The following is a 17,926-nucleotide window of genomic DNA, read 5'->3' as shown; positions in this document are numbered from 1 at the left end:
CACGGAATTTTTATTCATGATTGAACTGATAACCATATTTTAATACCCTAAAGGTATTATGTCTTATTGAATGAGCTTGCAACATCCAAAAGGAAACGAAATAGACCCATAGTTCCTTTTGATGTTCTGCATAGATTCACACTTGTCCGTCTGGCCATGTATTTTTGAAACCAAAGTACTGGACACATTTATTGACCAATTCGCATAAAAATTGGAGAAGATTTTATTGGCCCTAGGGCGATCCCTATTTATTTTGGTAAGAATTATGGGTAAGAATCGATTCCCATATATACAGTATAATCTCGATAATCCATACACCACAGGTTTCGACGGTGTCCAAATTATCAAATTGTCCAGATTAACGAATAGTAAAGAAAATAAATCATTTTCTATGATTAAATCACACGTGGTAGTTATATAGTAATACTTTTTTAAATTGTAATTGATAAAACCGAACACTTAAATGAAATATAGAAGTAACAAGTAAGAACAGACTATAGTCGGACGGGGCCGACCATGTGATACCCTATACCACTATCCCTGTGCACTAGCTTTCCGGGCTAGCTGTTATAAGATGTGCATTAGAAATTTTACCAATTTTCACACAAAAGTTTTGATCAATTTAACCCGCTAAATATTATCCGATCATACCGTTGACTTGCACGCTACTTCTTCATCTCAAACCAAAACTACGTTTAAAATTTCGCGCCGATCGGACTATTATTGCGACCTACAGAGCGGCTACAAAATCGAGCAAAAATTTTGTTTTTGGTCCATTTCATCCCTTTAACATTTCACGATCATCGCCAAAAACTAATCAGTTCTATTCTGGTCCAAACCCGACCTCCATACTAAATTTCGTGACAATCGGTCCATAATTGCGGCCTCTAGCTTGATTACAATTTTTAATGGACGGACAGACGGACGGACGGACACACATCGCTAAATCGCTTTATCTCGTCGAGATATGAAGTTTGGTATACCACATGAGGGGTCTACGACGAATATTTCGCGGCGTTACATGAATTTTTGGGAAAACAAACTTATTATACCCTTTTCCACATTGTGGTATAGGGTATAAAAAGTGCTCTACGTGTAAAAAATAGTGAGATTTTTCTACTCAACAATCCGTACATTTTTATTGGCATTGCCCGTATTTGTTCCTTTCCTTACTTTTTACCAATTTACTATGCAAAACACGGGACAGATGTGAAATTTCATCTTTTTGGAAATGAAGATTCCTTGAAATCTTTGCTTTTTAGGTGTATAGTGCCTTTGGCAACTTTAATGACAATAGGTTTGTCCTTGTATTTACTAAATGTTGCTGAAACACTTTTTTCAGCAACTTTTCCTTTATACAACTGTCAAAATCTGCAACATTAGTAATAATTATTACAAATTATCATGTAAAAAGACACAGCTATTATTACAAATTATCGAGTGCACGGACAGGTATAAATTAATGGTCTGTTCCAGAACTGCAAGAATCTACTAATTGTTACTATTTTGTCCGATAACATAAAAGAAAAAATGCTATCGTAGTAAAAAATAGTAGCTTCTTGCAGGTTCTGGAACAGAGCAAATTGTGTATACAAAAGGGTTATGACTTTTCGACTGTGTTATCAAAATTGTTTTCCTGTAGCAGGAGTGAATGAACTATATTTTTTTAGCATTCCAAATGCTTTTCTAGCAGAAATATGTGAGTGGTTTCGCCATGTTAAAGACAATTCCAAGGTTTTTTGACTTATTTTACAATCTAAAACATTTTATTTATATTTTACAACTAATGTCATTTTGCACTAATCATTTGGTGTTCTTTATTTTGCTTATTATTATTCATCATGAATGGCATAACAATAATACATTACTTCTCGCCAAGGCGTGAACATTTCTCAATTCTGCATTAAGTGGTTGTATGCGTACTATCTAAATCGATATTATAAAATTTTGTATTTTTAGTGCATTAAACTAAAACTATGTCATCAATATTAAAGCGGCAGTTAGAGCATTTTTCCAAAGAAGCTTTTTGACCACAAAGACCAAAAATTGCCAATTTATGTCTGTATAGACTGAATATGGTAACATGGGGCGCCTTCGCCGATTTTCTCGAATAATACAAGTGCTAGAAAAAATCCGTTAAAGGCAAAATTATGAGTTTAATTAAGATCTATCATCTCCTAAAAGTTGGCAGTTGTGTCATAAGTATGATAGCGGACGCACGCGGTTTTGTGTTTTGAGGGTATTGCGAAAAATAATTATGGGAGATGTTTTTTGTGATATCTTCTTTACCTTTTGTGATATCAAAAACATATTTTATACCGTTAGAATACAACTACTGAAGATTAGAAATACCAATAATTTGCATGAAAAAAACAATAACAAATGTCAATATATTCATATTATGAGATATGTTGGGGGTGGGGCGCCTTCGCCATGATAGGGGTGTGGTGGGTTAATGTCAGAAGTTGCTCATGTTTAACTTCAATTCTTTATGCCATAGATATACCACACTATAATGTGAAATTAAAATGAAATAGTATCATAAACGTATTTTGTTTTGGTTATATTATGAATCGGTTACTATAGAATCGGTTACTATTTGGGAATTTTAGAATCATTTTTGATTATTCAATAGAAAACATGTTCATTTTTCGCATAATGTTGATATTTAACAAAGACATAAATACAACAAGATAAGACATTTTGTTTGCTATCATTCTTCAGTGATTGGCTTTTGAATTTAACATAATGTTATATCACGATATGGTGATATAACATTTTTTTCTTTTATACATTTTTACGTATTTAACCGAATTTACCGATCCAATTGACATTGAATTATTCTTGAATAGATCCTTGAATTCATAAATTTCGTTTCTGATACCATTACATGAAATGTTCTTCCTTGGTTGCGATTTTGAATTAACTGCAACCTGTTAAGGGTAATGTTTCTATACAAAGTTTCGTAAACATTTTTTTGTTGCATGCATTTTGTCATGTCTTAGTTGTATTTATGTCTTTGTATTTAAGGAAAAAGTATTGTAAATTACAGTTTTAGAGTCCGTTGGAAAATGTTCAATATCGATGGCGAAGCTGCCCCATGGGTGGGGAGGCTTCGCCACTTTTTAGACATTTTGTAAATGCTTAAAAATAATATTTTAAAAACAAAATTATAACCACTTATATATCAAAACTTTTAGTCAAGATATGCTAATATTTGTACCAAAAATAATATTTGAAAAAACTTTAACGGTGTCGGTATGAAAACATTTTGAATAAAAACGTGGCGAAGGCGCCCCATGTTACCATAAAGGACTAAACACTATAACATATTGTTACGAATGTAACTGATAGGTTTAAGTTAGTTTAGTTTAATTTCCGTTAATTTAAAAATTTGAATTGTAACGTAAAGTTTTTATTACGCAGTTATTTTATTTAAGCAACAACAACTACCATGTAGAACTCTCTTCATTATTCTAGATGTCACTTTACCTTTCATTAATGTGCTTTTATTTTGTTTTGCCATAATCATGTAATTATTGTTTAGTTTGTTACTTCTTTGCACTTGTTTGTTGTTGTTACGTCATTACTGTGCTTGTCGTCCAATTGTATTCCCCCATGTATGTATGTGAGTATGGTTGTTCGCTTAGTGCGAATGTGTGTCTGTGTGTTCGCTGCACAGATTCGAGATGTGGCCAGATTGTGTAGATAATTCTAGACCAAGGAGATTTTGGGTATAAATATGAGATGCCGGCCAAACAGTGAGCAGTTGTGAATTTTATACCGAAGTGTAAACATCGACTAGTAAAGAAGTAAAGTAAAGCTGTGTACTTACCTATAACAGTCAGCTCCGAATAAGTGTAATAAAGTAAATAAAGCATTGTAGAAACGTAATCTAAAACGAACCCTGTTTTATTTGGTACAAATCGTATCGGGGAATAAAACAACGTCTACACGGACATTAGTCAAATCTAATTCCGTAACAATTGGTGTCAGCAGTGAGATTACGATCATCCTACAATGAAGTTTAAGGATCTGCGAGTGGAAGACTTGAAGAAGGAGCTAAGTAAGTTGGAGTTGTGTTCTACTGGCAACAAGGCCGAACTACAAAAACGCTTGTTGGAAGAGTTCGAGCGCCGTGGAATGAACATCGATGAATATGAGTTCGAGAAGGAGGAAGTCGAGTTATCGGCAAAGGGCGAATCCAGCGCTGAGGAAGTTTCGTCGGTAGCTGCCAGGGGTGACGATTTGAAATCAATGCTGGCTATGATGATGGAGAAATTAGATGCTAAAATGGAAGAAAATTCCAGAAAGAGCGAAGAAACTTCTAGACTTATGATGGAAATGAAAGCAGAAAATTGCAGAATGGTTGAAGAAAATTCCAGTAAAATGATGGAGAAATTAGATGCTAAAATGGAAGAAAATTCCAGACTTATGATGGAAATGAAAGCAGAAAATTGTCGAATGAGCGAAGAAAATTCCAGAAAGAGTGAAGAATATTCCAGGAAATTGGAGGAAAAGTTAGAAGAGAACTCTAGAAATATTAACGAGAAACTCGAGAACATCACGTTAGTGATTGAAAAGAGAGTAGAAAACGTGGAAGTACAAATGAAAGAGTTGGATAAAAAGATTTTGTCTGTTGACGAGAAAGTTCTGGCCCATGATGAGAAATTTGTGAACCTTGAAAAGAAAATGTCGGAACTGGAAATCAAAGGTGGCCCAGTGAGAGCTATTCATAACACGTTAAAAATTAAGCCTCCAGTGTTCGACGGCTCAACCTCTTTCAATGTGTTCAAATTACAGTTCGAGACCGTGGCTACTAGAGATTCTTGGAACGACAATGACAAGGCTGTATCACTACTTATGGCATTGCAGGGCGGTGCTGCTGAGGTAATACAGACTATTCCCGCCGCTTCTAGAAACAGTTATGGGGATATAATGGCTGCTCTCGAACGTAAGTACGGTGGCGAACATAAGCAAAACATCTACCTAATGGAATTAAGGGGAAGAGTACAGAAGCCAAATGAGACCTTACAGGACTTCGCAACGGAAGTAGAACGTTTGGTGCTAATGACGTATCCAGGAGAAAACCATCCATTGTTGGACCGTATGAAAATCGAAACATTTGTGAATGGTATACGTGACGCCGAGATCAAACGTGCAACGTATGCGTCACCAAAATCGTCATTTGCTGAAACCGTGTCGTACGCCCTTACACAAGAGACGGCAAGAATAATCACCAATCCCCAGACTCACAAGGTCCGCAAACTGGATACCGAGTTCGATGAACCCAAATCTCTTACTAACGAGATGGTGGCAGCATTGAAGCAGGCATTAAGGGAAGAACGTTATACGGCAGCACCAACTAAGGCCAGGGGTAGGTGTCACAATTGCGGCAAAATGGGTCATTTTGCGCGTGATTGTAGAGCGAAGCGCAAGCGATCGAGGTCATCGTCACCACCCCCGTCAAGGGAAAGTAAAAGAGTGGCTCAACGTTCTGCAAACGAGTCACCGTTAAACTAAATCGAGCCAGTCCAGCGGGGCGTGAACTGGCTCCCATCGACGACGGCCCCACAATCTCCATAGCGATAGTACAACAGAAAAACCACAACCTTACAACAACTGGTTATATCAATGGCGACAAGCGAATTCTGACCTTGGATACAGGCGCATCAAAGTCAATCATCAGTAGTGCGATTCTCTAGCACATTTTTTGAGTTACCGACAAAAATCGGTAACATTAAAACGCAAAATTATGAATGAAAAGTTAAAATAAAAGATAACAACACTCTTGCTATCGGTAGAACTTTACGACTACATTTTATTCGTCGCTAACTTACCGAAAAACATCGGTAATTACCGAAATAATAAGCATTTTAATTTTACCGACAATTGTCGGTAACTCAAAAAATGAGTTAGAGAATCGCACTACAGATCTGATCTGGCAAAAGGAAAGATAACGCCACTAAATGGAGTCAGACTGCGCACAGCAACGGGGGAGCCTGCGGCAGTACATGGAAAGATAACCGTGAGACTTACTATTGCCAATAAATCGGTCGATTACGAGTTTATAGTGGCTGATATCGTTGACGAAGTTATCATAGGCGCAGATTTTATGATTGCCTTTGGTCTTAATTTGGATATGAAAGAACGTGTGATGACATGGTCCAATGTGGAAATTCCATTAAATATGGGCTACGATGAAAACACACCTATTAGACGTCTGACTACGGAACATCCAGAGATTATACCGCCTTGTGCCGAAACATTGATATGGATACCAATGGATGGAGATTGTGGAGTCGGGAAATTGTGGGTGGTGGAACCAGCAGAGAACAAAAATAGTAACATCTTAATAGCGAATGCCCTGGTGAAAAGCAACGACGATGGACTGATTCCAGTTAGAGTTTTGAACCTGTCAGATAAGCAAGAACAAATTTGCCAATTTTCCGACGTTGGACAATGTACACCAGCCGAAGCTGTAATCAATTTGGAAAATAACAACGAAAAATCAGCAGCCACGGAAAAGAAGCACCTCGATGGTTACATCAAAGAGTGGACACAGAACTTATCACCTTCCGAGAAGAACAAGGCCAAGCAGTTATTATGGAAACATGCCTCTACCTTTGCGTCTGCAAAAGGGCATCAAGGAAGAACATCGGTGGTGAAACATGAAATAAACACAGCAGACGCAAGACCAATAAAACAGGCCCCAAGAAGCGTTCCACTGGCAAAAAGGGACGAAGTCCAGAAGTTGATAAGCGAAATGGAGGAGAGTGGTGTGATCGAACCGTCGTCGAGTCCCTGGTGTTCCCCAGTAGTACTGGTCAAGAAGAAAGATGGAAGTACCAGATTTTGTGTGGATTACAGAAAACTAAATGATGTCACCAAGAAAGATAGCTACCCGCTCCCAAGAATCGATGACACACTAGACACCTTAGCCGGGACGTCATGGTTCTCTACCCTCGATCTGCAGAGTGGTTACTGGCAGGTAGAGATAGCCGAAAAAGATAAGGAAAAGACAGCGTTTGGCGTTAACGGCGGCCTCTGGCAATTTAATGTCATGCCATTCGGGCTCTGCAACGCCCCGGCCACCTTTGAACGGCTGATGGAGCGGGTGCTGAAAGGGTTGCAGTGGAAGTCGTGCCTTATATACTTGGATGACATCATAGTCATGGGACAAACCTTCGACGAACACCTCACGAATTTAAGGAATGTACTCCAGCAGCTATCGTCTTCGGGTCTAAAACTTAACCCGAAGAAGTGTAACCTCTTCCAGCGAGAGGTGAAGTTCCTGGGGCACCATGTGACGACGGAGGGCATATCGACGGATAGCGAGAAGATTAAAGCCGTCAGAGACTGGCCGCAGCCTCGAAACCTCCATGAGCTGCGAAGCTTTCTGGGTCTCTGCACCTATTACCGTCGGTTTGTCCCCAATTTTGCCAACATTGCCGCAAGCTTACACCGACTGACTCAAAAAGGGCAGAAATTTCTATGGAGCAACGACCAGGATGAGGCATTCCGAAAACTCAAAGACATGCTCTGCAAAGCTCCTCTTTTGGCGTACCCTGTACCCGGCGGTAAGTTTGTGTTGGACACTGACGCCAGTGCATACGGGATCGGTGGTGTCCTTTCCCAGGAAATAGACGGCCAAGAAAAAGTCATCGGGTACTACAGCCGAACATTGTCAAAGCCTGAGAGGAATTACTGTGTGACGAGGAGAGAGCTGCTGGCAGTTGTGGAGAGCATCAAACACTATCACAAATACCTGTATGGACAGCACTTCCTGCTAAGAACCGATCATTCCGCTCTGCGATGGCTGCTCCAGTTTAAGAACCCGGAAGGTCAATTGGCCCGTTGGATCGAAAGGCTTCAGAGTTATGACCTAAGTATCGAGCACAGAAAAGGTGGAAAACACGGTAATGCTGATGCCCTGTCTCGTCGGCCATGCAAAATTGAATGCAGACATTGCTCGAAGGCTGAAGGCAAAGCAAGTATCGTCGATGTCCGGCTACTGCAGGTTGAGTCCGGCGAGGATTGGTCGGCGGAACAAAGAAAAGATCGCACCCTAGGCAAACTAATTTCTGCCATGGAAATGGGCGAACGCCCTAGTCGCAAAGAAATAGCGCCCGAAAGCCCCCTCTTGAAATCTTATTGGGCCCAGTGGAACAGTCTACTTCTAATAGATGGGTGCCTACATCGTAAGTGGGAGAGCGACGATGGAAAAACTCACCGCAACTTGATTGTCGTACCAGACTCCAAAATAAAAGATGTCTTGTCAGAGTTTCACGATGGGCCAAGTGGAGGACACCTTGGTGTGACAAAGACTGCTGAAAAGATAAAGCAGAGGTTTTACTGGGTCGGCTGTCAGAAATCCATTGCAGACTGGATTGCCAATTGTGAGAGGTGTATAAGAGCTAAAGGTCCAACCCGGAAGAGTCGAGGCCACATGCAACAGTATAATTCAGGAGCTCCATTTGAAAGAATCGCAATGGATGTGGCTGGACCGTTTCCAATAAGCGACTCCGGGAACCGGTATGTCTTAGTGGTCATGGATTACTTCAGCAAATGGCCAGAGGTTTATGCCATTCCCAACCAGGAAGCCAAGACAATAGTGGATGTGTTCAGCAAGAATTGGATTTGTCGCTATGGTGTCCCATCCGAGGTTCATTCCGATCAAGGAAGAAATTTTGAGTCAGCGATCTTCAAAGAAATGTGTGACACCCACGGAATCAAGAAAACGAGGACAACGCCCCTGCATCCACAATCAGATGGCTTGGTGGAAAGATTTAATCGCACCCTGGAAGAGCATCTACGAAAGGTGGTAGATAGCGGCCAAAGAGACTGGGATGAGCATATTCCAAAATTCCTACTAGCCTATAGATCGGCCATTCATGACTCCACATCTCGAACCCCAGCCAGAATTTTGTTCGGCAATGAATTGAAGCTGCCTGGTGACCTGATCTTCGGTGCCACACCAAACCCCGAAATTGATAACGATGAAAACAGTCAAAACTCTTTCAGTGAAGTCCACGATGCAGTACGCCGTCGGATAAAAATGGTCAGCAACCGCATGAAGGCGAGGTACGATCGAGCGACAAATACCGATGGGTTCCAAGAAGGGCAACTGGTACTATTGTTCAACCCACAACGGAAAAAAGGACTATGCCCCAAATTACAAACGCACTGGGAAGGTCCCTACAAGGTAGTCAAGAAAATAAATGACGTCGTGTGTCGCATACAGAAGAGCGACAGCCCTAGATCAAAGATGAAGGTGGTACATCTAGAACGGTTGGCCCGCTATGGAACGAGAACTGTGCCAGGTCATGAGGAACAGGCTTAAGCGGGAGGCAGTGTGTTACCAATGCCCATACCACAGAGAGGGAACTGTGCCTATTCGGGACGAACAGGCTTAAGCGGGAGGCAATGTTACGAATGTAACTGATAGGTTTAAGTTAGTTTAGTTTAATTTCCGTTAATTTAAAAATTTGAATTGTAACGTAAAGTTTTTATTACGCAGTTATTTTATTTAAGCAACAACAACTACCATGTAGAACTCTCTTCATTATTCTAGATGTCACTTTACCTTTCATTAATGTGCTTTTATTTTGTTTTGCCATAATCATGTAATTATTGTTTAGTTTGTTACTTCTTTGCACTTGTTTGTTGTTGTTACGTCATTACTGTGCTTGTCGTCCAATTGTATTCCCCCATGTATGTATGTGAGTATGGTTGTTCGCTTAGTGCGAATGTGTGTCTGTGTGTTCGCTGCACAGATTCGAGATGTGGCCAGATTGTGTAGATAATTCTAGACCAAGGAGATTTTGGGTATAAATATGAGATGCCGGCCAAACAGTGAGCAGTTGTGAATTTTATACCGAAGTGTAAACATCGACTAGTAAAGAAGTAAAGTAAAGCTGTGTACTTAGCTATAACAGTCAGCTCCGAATAAGTGTAATAAAGTAAATAAAGCATTGTAGAAACGTAATCTAAAACGAACCCTGTTTTATTTGGTACAAATCGTATTGGGGAATAAAACAACGTCTACACGGACATTAGTCAAATCTAATTCCGTAACAATATATTCAAATCTAATATATGGATATTCAAAACGTATACTTCTAATTATAGTTATATTCCAGAACCTAGAATCGTAAATGGTACTCTAGTACCATAGACTAATGAAGGTGTAGACGAAGAATTGTTCTCAGCATGTTACTTGGTATGCTCTGTAATAGTTAGATGGCGTTAGTGGTATTTTTTTAACAATGAGCTACTACACGACATATTTGAGTGAAAACCATAGCATATCGAAAACATATTGAGTGGAAGGGCAACATCTATACAAAATAAACACATTAAAATTCTCTATCTATACATTATTTTGTCTATGGAGCTACTACACGACATATTTGAGTGACAACTTCAGGATATCATGAGCATATTGAATGGATGGGCGCCATCTACAACAAAGAAGCACACTACAATTTTCTCTGTCTATACGATTAATTAGTCTATGCTAGTACTTGTTCCCATTTTGTGTTAAAAAACTTAGACTATGTTTACATTTACGAAATTCGCTCGGTTTCAACTGTAAACTCCTTTGCGTATACGTCAAATGAAAACTCATCTGAAATCGAGTGGATTTCATTTGACGTTTGAGCAATGGAATTGACAGTTGAAATCGAGTGGATTTCGTAAATGTAAACATAGTGTTACCCTTATTCCAAAAACTAGAAAAAAATTGCACTTTTATCTAAACAAAAATTGCGATGATTAACTCTAGCTCCTTTGTTTTTCTGCTAGACAATTTTGGACGAGTAGGAACTATCACCATATTTGGAGACGTTGATTTTGACATATCTGATTGAGTTTTTGAAATTTTTAAATTTTCCAAGTTATGTTGTAATCATAGACTAATGAAGGTGTAGACGAAGAATTGTTCTCAGCATGTTACTTGGTATGCTCTGTAATAGTTAGATGGCGTTAGTGGTATTTTTTTAACAATGAGCTACTACACGACATATTTGAGTGAAAACCATAGCATATCGAAAACATATTGAGTGGAAGGGCAACATCTATACAAAATAAACACATTAAAATTCTCTATCTATACATTATTTTGTCTATGGAGCTACTACACGACATATTTGAGTGACAACTTCAGGATATCATGAGCATATTGAATGGATGGGCGCCATCTACAACAAAGAAACACACTACAATTTTCTCTGTCTATACGATTAATTAGTCTATGGTTGTAATAGGAATACTGTGTTATTTGACATGTTCTCAATTTGAAATACATGTATTTTGTTTTTGTATTTTTGAACGCACACGCAACACGCAAAGCTATATTTCGAACTAGGTTGCCGTTTTCTTTTTTATTCTTTTATCAGAAGCAAGCCAGGCAAGCAGGCGAGGCAGCTTATGTATCCAGGCCTTTAGGGTGTGAACAGAATGAAATAGCCACTTTTTTCACGCCAAGTATTACCTAATTCAAATGCTGCCTAATTCATTTGAATTAAGTAGTACTTGGCCTTTAGTCTTTTACATGAAACTGAGCGTGATAAAGCGGCGTATTTCATTGTGTTTCTACCTTACGTCCTGATTTATTGCTGTGGCGGAATATCTGGAGAGTCTCAATAACGTAATAATCTGCAAAAAAACGGCAAATAAACTTAATTTAGAACGCTTTTCGAGATTTTCCAAGTTCAACTGACGATTTTCGTCAAAACAAAAAAATACTTGCATATTTAGAATATTTTTTGCATATTTTATGCATATACTTTGCATGTTTTTGATATGACCCCAAATATCGAAAAATTGACACTCAAAACGCCTAGATCCAAAATTTGAGTCCATCGGATAAGAAATACAAATACATTCTAAAATCCGATGTCTAGTAATAAGGTGAACGCAGACTTTCTAGGCTATGTGTAGGTCACAGCCTACCAAGAAGAGGGCACACAAAATTCTCAATATTTGCAACTTTTGGCAGTGTGTTAGTAACGTTGTATGCAAAACAAAAACAAATCAAAACATTTGTGTGCTCTTTCGTTGCGTTCGGGTCGTGTGTGTGTGAATTGCCGAAAAACTTCGTAACTTTAACAATACCAAAGCACGACATTGGTGTAGGTTAACAGTTATTCTTGTGTTGAAATTACAAACACAGTATTCCAATAGTTGTTTTTTTAACATTCCGCATAAGTTTGCCAGAGAGATCATTTTTTTTTTAAAAACCCTTGAGAAGCCGTGGAACGATTGCCGAAAGAAAATTAGTTATTCATCATGCTGAACTGGGAAAATCTCAACGGAAAATAGCAGATATACTCAATATTACTCCATCTGCTGTTTACAAAATCATATTGAGGCATAAAACCGAGAATAGGATCCGCAAAAGTCGAAAAATAGCGGGAAAAAGACGCCGAAATGTGGTTGTTTCAACAGGGGGATAATAACCCGAAGCTTAATGTGCTTATTATGTAAACGAATAAAGAAATGCAAGATCGTATTTTAGTTAGGTAGTACCAGGCCTTTATTCTTTAACATGAAATTAAGCGTGAAACCAGGAACAAAGTTCATTGTATTTTAACCTTTTGTGCATTAAACTTGCTGAGATCGCGAAGAAATATGTATGTATGTACGTCAACAAAAAGTGTAACCCAGAAACCATAAGGAGAATCTTTCGTAAATATGGTCTCCATGGTAGAGTTGCACTGAAAAAGCCATTCATAAATCCTAAAAACCGCCAATTTCCATTGTAGTTCGTTCAGGAACACGAAAAAAAGGATTTTGTGTTTTGAAAGGCTGTCATGCTGAAAACACATCCAACGTTTGAGTAAAGTTTTGTGTCATTTCTGGTAGATGAATAAAAGGAGAAGTGCTGCCAAGTTTTAATTTTTCTTTATTCTTTTATCAGAAATGACACAAATCTTTACTCAAAAGTTGAATGTATTCTCAGCTTTATTTTGTCGATGAAAGCAAATTTAACCTGTTTGGGTCAGATGGATCATGTAATGTATGGCGTAGGGAAAATACGCAATTCGTACAAATTTGTACAAGTTCAGTAACTTCTTGCAATCGGCTAAGGTCTTTTGCATTGTACTGAGGAGTAAACGAACAACATCCAGTAACAATTTGTACAAATTTTGAGTAAACGAACACACTGACGGTCTTGGACCCTAAACAAACAATTCCAACTGTAAAGCACGGAGGAGGATCTGCTATTGTATGGGGTTGTATGAGTGCTTCCGTTGTAGGGAATCTTGTCCTTGTCGATGGAATGGGAGGATAATTGAAATGCAGCACTGAAAAAATTGGATTGGGGGCAACATTCCAATTTATCAAGATAATGACCCCAAGCACAAATCAGACATTGTTCGAGAAAGGATGCTATATAACTGTCCAAAAGTTATTCAAACATCTCCCAAATCCACGGATTTGAATCCCAATGTATGGAGTATTTTGGACACAAATACAAGAAGTCATAACTTCCCAAGTATAGGAACCATGAAAAATGCCTTGCAAGAAGAATGGAGAAAAACTCATTCTTGCTCCGAAAGTTTTGATAAATCTATGCTCGTAGCGGGTCAAAGCTGGTCAAAGAATTACACAAGAATCCTTGCCTGCTTACGTTGCTTGCTTATGATCTATACTTATAAAAGAGTTCAGTAATGATGACTCACTGACTGACTGATAATCAACGCCCAGACTAAACGGCTAAAGCTAGAATCTTGAAATTTTGGGTGAGGGTCACTCTTGGTCCGAAGGTGTCGGATAAGGCTGGATTTTTGGAAATTCGAACTAGAACTGTACTAAAAGTACTAAAAGGTACTAAATATGGTACCCTTTGTATTAGGCCAACGCGTAGAGCTAGAATTCTGAAATTTGGAATGAGGTTCACTGATGGAGAGTTAGAAAGGTGTACCAAATGGTTTTTGGAAATTCGAACTATAAGTGTACGAAAAGTACTAAAAGTTACTAAATTTAGTACTATTTGGTATTACGTGAACGGATTGATCTAAAATCTTGAAATTTGGAATGAAAATCAAGGTTTAGAAGATGAGTTGATATAAGGAGGAGGTTTTGAAAATGTGTACGAATAGTACTAAATGGTACTAAATTTGGTACAATTTGAATTTGGGCGAACCGATAAAGTTGGAATTCTGAAATTTGGAATTACTATTACTGTTGGAGCGTAGGTTTGAGATATGGAGGTAGTTTTCGAAATTCGTACATATGGGTACGAAAGGTACTAAATAGTACCAAATAAGGTACAATTTGGATTTGGGGGAACGGATGGAGCTGTAATCCTGAAATTTGGAATCAGGATTACAGTCGGGGTGTAGGATAGAGGTATTTTGGAAATTCGTTCTTTTTGGTACGAAAAGTACTAAATGGTACCAAATTTGGTACAATATGAATTTAAGTGATCGGATAGAGCTGGAATAGTGAAATTTGGAATTAAGATTACTATTGGAGTGTGGGATTGGGATACTTTTGGAAATTCGTACTTATGGCAACGAAAAGTACTAAATGGTACCAAATTTGGTACAATTTGGATTTGGGTGATCAGATACATTTAGAATCCTGAAATTCGAAATTAAGATTACTTTTGGAGTGCTGGATAGAGGTAGGTTTGGAAATTCGGACCTATGGGAACAAAAAGTACTAAATGGTACTAAATTTGGTACAATTTGGATTACGGTAATCTGATGCAGCTGTAATTCTGAAATTTGGAATTAAGATTACTGTTGGCGTGTATGATTGAGGTAGTTGTGGATATTCGTACTCTTGGGTACGAATAGTACTAAATAGTACCAAATTTGGTACAATTTGGATTTGGGTGAACGTATATAGCTGAAATTCCGAGATTTGGAATAAGGACTACTATTGGAGTGTAGGATTGATAAAGTTTTGGAAATTTGTAGTTATGGGTAGGAAAAGTACTAAATAGTACTAAATTTGGTACAATTTGGATTTCAGTGATAGGATACATTTGGAATCGTGAAATTCGGAATTAAAATTGATATTGGAGTGTTGATAGAGGTAGGTTTAGAAATTCGTACTATGGATACGAATAGTACTAAATGGTACCAAATCTGGTACAATTTGGATTTGGGTGAACAGATATAGCTGGAATCCCGAGATTCGGAATAAGGATTACTGTTGGTAAGTAGGATTGATGAAGTTTTTGAAATTGTTGGCGTTTTTTATTGTTGGACTGCAGAATTTTACATCTTTGTGTTTATTTCAGTACTAAACGGTACTATATTTGGTACAACTTGGATTTGAGCGAACGATTAGAGCTAGAATCTTGAATTTTGGAGTTAATATTACTATTGGGGTTAGTTTTGGAAATGCGTACTTAGTTTTGGAAATGCGTACTTATGCTTACAAAAAGTACTACATTTTGTACAATTAGGATTTGGGTGAAATTATAGCGCTCGAATCCTAATATGTGGAATTAGGTACACTTAGGGGTACGAAATGGTTCCATGTATGGTACAATTTTGTATTGGATGAACGGATAGATCTGGATTCATGAGATTTGGAATTAAGATTACTGTTACCATTTGCTTATAACGTCCAATTTAAGAAATATGTATGTGCCATAAATATACGAAAAGTTGTAAATAAGGATTTGGTACAATTTGCTATTGTGTAAAGGGAATTTTGAAATAATAGGAGGAGGTTCGTATTTATCTATTTACATGTAAACTACTAAATAGTTCTATAATTGGTTCTGGGGGAACAGATAGTGCTGGAAATGAGGATGGCGGTTGTTGGGTTAGGCCGTATTTGCGCTGAGAACCTCAATTAAACTATTTCAAAAAATGTGGATTGCTCTTGATGTGTAGGCGTGACGAAAATCGAACAAAAGTGGTACGTATTAGTACACAAAATGTTTCCACCATTCTATATTATATATTGTTTATTTGTTTTGTATATTTAACGCATACGAAGTAGCGGGCACTTTGCTAGTAAAAAATAAAAACAAAAGTGCAACCTTCGAAAATTTACAATTCACTTAAGACAGGGGTTTTGAGAATTTTCATAATTTATTTGACATATTCTATGGAATTTACAACTTAAATGGCGAATGTTTTATAAAACATGTTAGATGTACAGTGAGTGTCAAAAATATTCGATTTTCTATTTTACCAATAATAACACCTCAGTATTTTAGAAGTCCATACCCAATAATCAAGAAACCAAATACTTAAAAAAATTATTTCTTTATAAAAACGGCAGAAATAAAGGGAATTTTTGCTTATATTTGAATATTTAGTCGAATATAGTTGGAATCGATTTCGTGAAGCACATAAGCCAGCCAAAACCAAGAACTGGGTGGGAAAGTAGAGGAATCTCCTGAAAAATTAGCCCTAAATGTTAATAATTTGTTATTAAATATAATATTTTTGCAAACAGGAACAAAGATTTTATACTAATATTGCAGCAAAAGTTCGATATTGACCGGTTTTTTGCCAAAATATTTAACAAAAGTTACAAAAACCGAATATTTTTGACGCATTGAAAACAGGGTTAACAACGTGTTCTTTGTTATTCTCGCTTATTTTTTAATAGACAGAGGACCAAAATTTTTTTAAGTATTTGGTTCCTTGGTTATTGGGTATGGACTTCTAAAATTCTGAGGTGTTATTATTGGTAAAATAGAAAACCGAATATTTTTGACACTCACTGTAAATTGGGCTCAAAAAAAATTGTAGTTGGCAGGTTGCTTTAACATACCCTTCTTGTTCTAAAATGAAATTGCGTTTTTATTTTATAAATATTTTTTATTATAGGAATGTATGTATATAGTTTTACATGTAAGGATTAAAAAAAACAAAGACAATAAAATAAAAACTCGTAATAGAATACCTTTAGATAGCCTTGATTTACAAATGTTCACATATGATTTGTTGCATTATATCGGCACATAGCTCAAAATTAGTTTTTTTGAGATTTTTCCAACTCTCTGTATTACTGACAGCTCTAAAGTTGTCTTTTATAAATTTAGCAGCATTATTTTTAAGTTTATCGCGGCAATATTGTTCTGCTAATACTAAGACTATCGACTACGGAATTTACGCTTATCGTTTCCATTAAACGTTTTTCACACATTGTCCGCAAGTCCAGCAAAGCATATTTATCAGCAGCTGGTAATAACTTAGTTGTTAAATTCTTCGATACTTCTTTAGCGGAATACATGAATTTAAGCATTTCTTGAATAGTTTCTGCATCCATGTCATCAATTGTTACACGATTTGTTTTAGCCTCCAATGTATCGTTCCGAAACATAGCTGCGAATACCTCGCTGCGTGCACACAATATGCTTTTGTGAGCTTTAAATTCGGTACCATTTCTTGCAATAAGAGTATCATCGGTGAACTCTTCCTTATCTAGAAACTTGGAGAAGTCATTTACAAGGTTCGATATTGTGTGAAGACCTTCTGATACTGGTATGGTTTCGTGGCATATGTTGGTGCTTTTTATCTCAAGCAGAAGTTTTAGTGTATCATAAGAAAAGGATTCAAGTTTTTCGGATGGAATCTGTATGGTGTGACGTTGGCCTTTTATCACTGAATACTTGCTATACTCCATCATTTTTTCACCGTTAGGTTTCAATACAGACAGAAGTAGATCAAAAAAAGATGCATACTGTTTTATCGAAGACAAAACTATTGTAATATCTATGGTGTTTGATTTCTTTATACAGTACATGTCCCATATTGATGTTACATCATGATTCTTCACATAAATTACGGGTGAATGCAAAAATTCACCATTTCTATAAAAATGCAAATTTTTAATTTCCCAAAGATGGCGATAATCATGTCTTTTTATTATGGTATTATAACGACCGTGAATATCTGATAAGTTTGATATTGCTGGTTCTCCATCATTTACCAGTTTTCGT

At 37.4% G+C, this 17,926-nt stretch overlaps 1 protein-coding gene across 1 annotated transcript; it reads right to left on the bottom strand.

Annotated features, from left to right (window-relative positions):
• Positions 1 to 17,043: 17,043 nt before the first annotated feature.
• On the bottom strand, positions 17,044 to 17,613 carry LOC141398507 (speckle-type POZ protein-like). The gene has a single exon (XM_073975849.1). It carries the CDS (start codon positions 17,611 to 17,613, stop codon positions 17,044 to 17,046), a length of 570 nt encoding a protein of 189 aa, XP_073831950.1.
• Positions 17,614 to 17,926: the final 313 nt, after the last annotated feature.

This window comes from Musca autumnalis, unplaced genomic scaffold, assembly GCF_047663935.1.
Source record: "Musca autumnalis isolate F117 unplaced genomic scaffold, ASM4766393v1 scaffold_1, whole genome shotgun sequence".
NCBI classification, from domain to species: domain Eukaryota; kingdom Metazoa; phylum Arthropoda; class Insecta; order Diptera; family Muscidae; genus Musca; species Musca autumnalis.
This window is presented reverse-complemented; position numbering and strand designations above follow the sequence as displayed.

Coding starts and splice junctions, on each gene's coding strand:
- LOC141398507 (XM_073975849.1), bottom strand. CDS start 17,613: ATGATGGAGTATAGCAAGTATTCAGTGATAAAAGGCCAACGTCACACC.